This window comes from Polyodon spathula, chromosome 10 (assembly GCF_017654505.1).
Source record: "Polyodon spathula isolate WHYD16114869_AA chromosome 10, ASM1765450v1, whole genome shotgun sequence".
NCBI classification, from domain to species: Eukaryota; Metazoa; Chordata; class Actinopteri; order Acipenseriformes; family Polyodontidae; genus Polyodon; species Polyodon spathula.
Genome location: NC_054543.1, coordinates 39,490,934 through 39,495,231, shown reverse-complemented (window position 1 = coordinate 39,495,231; position 4,298 = coordinate 39,490,934). Strand labels below are relative to the sequence as shown.

The 4,298-nt window shown below is 31.5% G+C and overlaps 1 protein-coding gene across 1 annotated transcript; it reads right to left on the bottom strand.

The window, feature by feature from the left end:
* Positions 1-828: 828 nt before the first annotated feature.
* Positions 829-1,596, bottom strand: LOC121322485 (protein reprimo A-like). Its single transcript, XM_041262543.1, has one exon. The coding sequence runs from the start codon at positions 1,395-1,397 to the stop codon at positions 1,071-1,073; it is 327 nt and encodes a 108-aa protein (XP_041118477.1). The 5' UTR covers positions 1,398-1,596; the 3' UTR covers positions 829-1,070.
* Positions 1,597-4,298: the final 2,702 nt, after the last annotated feature.

Genomic DNA, 4,298 nt, shown 5'->3' with positions numbered 1-4,298 from the left:
ATTATTATTATTATTATTATTATTATTATTATTATTATTATTATTACTACTACACTTGCTTTTTTGTTGTTGTAAGGTTTAGTTGAATTTTAACGCCTACGCATAGGTATACAATATGCTTCTAAGTGTATTATTACTTGCATGATGTTTCCTGTTTTATTAAAGCAAATGATAACATGATGATTTTATATTTTATATACAAATTCTTAGATTTTTCTTATAATTTATATACAAATGATTTTGTTTACTAAGATTTTATGTACTAGGTTGACGTAAAACAGTTACTGTACTAAAAAACTGCACCAAAAAAATCATTTCTGAATATAATCTCGGGAGGCATTTTATTAAAATAGACCAGTAACACAAACGTTTTCGTTCACAATACAATAGTTCGTGCAAGAATAAACAATGTGACAAAAGCTCCGAAAAATACATGTTGCTCTGCCACCACAAAATAGTGAAATATTAAACTTGAACATTTTATAAAAAAGCAATGGAAACATTCACGTTTATTTTCTGAAAAAGGAGGAAGCAAACATCGTAGTCAAATTACGCAATCTCTTGCATCTCTTCGTTTAAGACAATAAATAAAATACACAATTAAGATTAACTTAATAAGAAAAATAAATAAATAAAATCGTTTTTCCTTGCAATTTCTTACAAGTTTGTGTCTTTTTTTTTTTTTTTTTTTTTTTTTTTTTTTTTTTTGTATACACATTCTAAATAATCTGCTTTGCCCAAAGGAAAACGTAATTGACAAAACAGTTCAACCTTTCAGGCAAGGAAGCAGATCTGACGAAGTTCTAAACAGAACTACCATAGAATCGCTGTCCCGGCTTCAAATTTATTTCTAACATCAAGTTCTGAACAGCACTTCAGAATTCGCTTTATGATGTAACTCTCAGTCGATATCTAAAATAAAGATTTGGCTATTTGTCCAAGTGTGTGGCTTTTCTACGATCACCAGTATGATCTTGCGGATTAAGTCATGGAGAAAGCAGCAAATGCATTTTTAACAGCCTCAAAAACTGACATCTACTTTCATCCGTAATTCTCCTCAAATCAGTTTGCTAGTAAGGACCAACGTCGACTGCTTCCACTTCTTTAGAAAACCTTCTGTCCTTCACTAAAAAGTTGATCATCCCTTCCGACTTAATTAGTAGGTTGCAGCCCAAAAAGAAGATGCCAAAGACGACAGTAAGTGAGAGAACACACATGACCGCAATCTGGACAACTCTCATGATGTACAGGCTCCTCTCGTCTGGCGTTGTATTAACAACAAAACCATCATCTGTCACGACTGACGTGAAGTTACAGCATTTGAGAATACCTTCCAGAGTGTCAGTTGTGTTCGAATAAAGCCCAGGATCTGTCTGGTTCACAAACGTAGAATTCATCTCCACTAACTTTCAGTGTTGCGCTGATGGAAGAACAAGCAGTCATGAGCTTGGTGCTGAAGGTTCAAAAAATCAACTTTCTTCAACCGCCAATGATAGTGTGTCTGGGTAAGCAATGTAAAAGTGGCATATATCAAAGCTGAAGATAGGATCTCATCGGGTTTGCTGTGCCCTGTTTTGCTTGTAACATCCTACTCCTGACAACCGGGCAGTAATATTGCAGGGTCTGCGTGCAGCCCGTGGTTATTATACCTGTCTGGATGAAACCATTTCCACAAAGAGGAGACGAAATTCTTTTTTCGAAACGGTGTTAATGGAAAGAGCGTGCACAGACGTGAATGTTAAATAGAAAACTTATCTTTCAAAGCAAGCTCTTGAAGTCAGACATCAGTTAACCAGGGTTATTGACGTACCAACAACTATGGTTTTATCTCACCACAATGGGCAGCTCCCTGGTGCTAAACTAACTATTATTGCAGTTATGACATTCCAATCCCCTCAACAGAGGTACACATCTAATATATATTTTGAAAATTGAAAATATATATTATAAAATTGAATGCATATGAAAGAAAAGACGTGGTTACCCATCGCGGAATGTATATTTTGATTTTTAAAATGTAAAACAAAAAGTTTTAAAAGATTTTTAAAAAAAGTCGTTTTTTTGGGAAGAAGAAAAAACCCTTCTTCATTTTTTTCAAAATCAAAAGTAATACAGTGCAGTAAACTTGTTGTAAACTACACAACATTTGTATTGTGGATAAGTGATGTGTGATATCTATATATATATATATATATATATATATATATATATATATATATATATATATATATATATATATATATGTGTGTGTGTGTGTGTGTGTGTGTGTGTGTGTGTGTGTGTGTGTGTGTGTTTCTTGTATTATTCATATCCATTCTTAAAAAGTGGGTTTATATGGACTTTCTTTAAATATAATGTAGAACCATCTGTTGTTCATGATATAAGACTAGTAACTTATAGAACTATATCATATAACCAAATGCATCTTTTTTTTTTACCAGTAAAAGTGTTCAGAAAAATAAATACATAAATAAGTAACTAAATAAATAAATCCCCAAAAGAATATAACTGACTGCAAAACAAGTATATCTATCTATCTATCTATCTATCTATCTATCTATCTATATATCTATATATATATCTATATATATATATATATATTATATATATATATATATATATATATTGGATACTTTGGGACAATGCACAGTTTGTGTTACACAAATAATATTCTTCTAAATACAGACTGTCTTGGATGAGAACATATTTACAGAAAATGTAACTTTTACAGGCTGTTGCCATGACTCTAAACGAGGTGCTACACTGACACCATGTGGACAATGTTATACTATGCAAGTTGGTGGTTTACATTAAAGTATTCTTGTTTATCCCTCTCTCTAGTTATTACATATCTAGTAACCAGGTAAGTACATTATACTATGTTGTAGTAAGTTATATGAGAAGATATGTAGCAGTCTTTATTAAACATGTCAATTTGTTAACTCAATTACATTTGTTAACACAAGTGATCCACTACACATAAAACATGTAATAGTGAATAATATACATAATTATTTTATTTTTGTTTCCATTAAAGGAAGGCATGTAAATGTTACTGTGGTGAAAGGTATAGCTACAAATACAATTAATTAATATATAAATACAGTGTTCAGACTGCGTGCTTTCAGAATATGGTAGCAGATAAGATTAGTCAGAACACATCTGTGGTTTCAAATTACAACACAGATGATTCACAGATTGCACATTCACAAACATGTTAATGTAGTTTAAAAAAAATATGTCACCTTTTTGGTTTTGTCCCCATTGACATAAAATCACATAAAGAATTCAGTGTCACTGAGATCTGATTCCATGTGAGAATTGTCAGATGAAAGATACTAGTTCTATTCCTCACCTTCCTTTCCATATCCATTTTAAAATGCAATAAATGTATTTACAAAAAATTTGTTTTCCTGATTTGTTTCTCCAGATCTGTGCCTGCCTTTTCAGTACTGTAGTCCCTCTAAGCCAACTCGCCCTCTTGTATATTGATATTTACTGTATGGAAAGGCTTTTTAAGATTCTGTTTAAGCAACTCATCAACGTACAAAAAGAATTGTTACTTTCTCGGTCCATCTGTTAAAAAATGTTTGAAAAACAAACAAACAAACAAACAAACAAAAAACCACAATACTGTCACCTTTTACTCCCACCTGAGCTGCAATTTATTTCATGATGTGGTTCCAGCAAACCACATGTTTGCCGTTGCAATGCTTTTCATCATAAGCAATTATCTGTAAGTGATAATTATATTGCTTCTTATTTCCTTTTTTTTTGCATTTATCTTTTTAATTCATATTTCTTTAAACTAAATAAAACATTATAGTGTGTCTGTGTGTTTCAATTGATGTGCAAAAGTGTGTTTGATATATTTCTCTAAAATAACAATCACTGTTGCTGGCACCTTACAGAAGACATTGAATGTGTGTGTAGCTCCTGAGTTTGATGTACAGCAGTGGGCATTTCTGATCTTCTTGTAGCTATCTTTAGCATGTTACTTATTCAAGCTCCCTGCAAATGTCCTCTCTGTTGTCAGCTTGTGACAGGCTTTTCATATTTAAAGGTTTGCTAGACTTGCTTATACATTTTGTAATTATCTTAATAATAAAAAAAATATTTACAGCACATGCACAAGATTGTAATATTAAACTGCTACATTAGGAAAGTATGTATGGTTGATAACCTTAGCAATTATTCATTGGTGTCAATAGTATATATTGTATAAAATACTTAATTCTGTCAGGAAATGTAAAAAGCAAAACCATATAAATCAAAAATATATATATATATATATATAT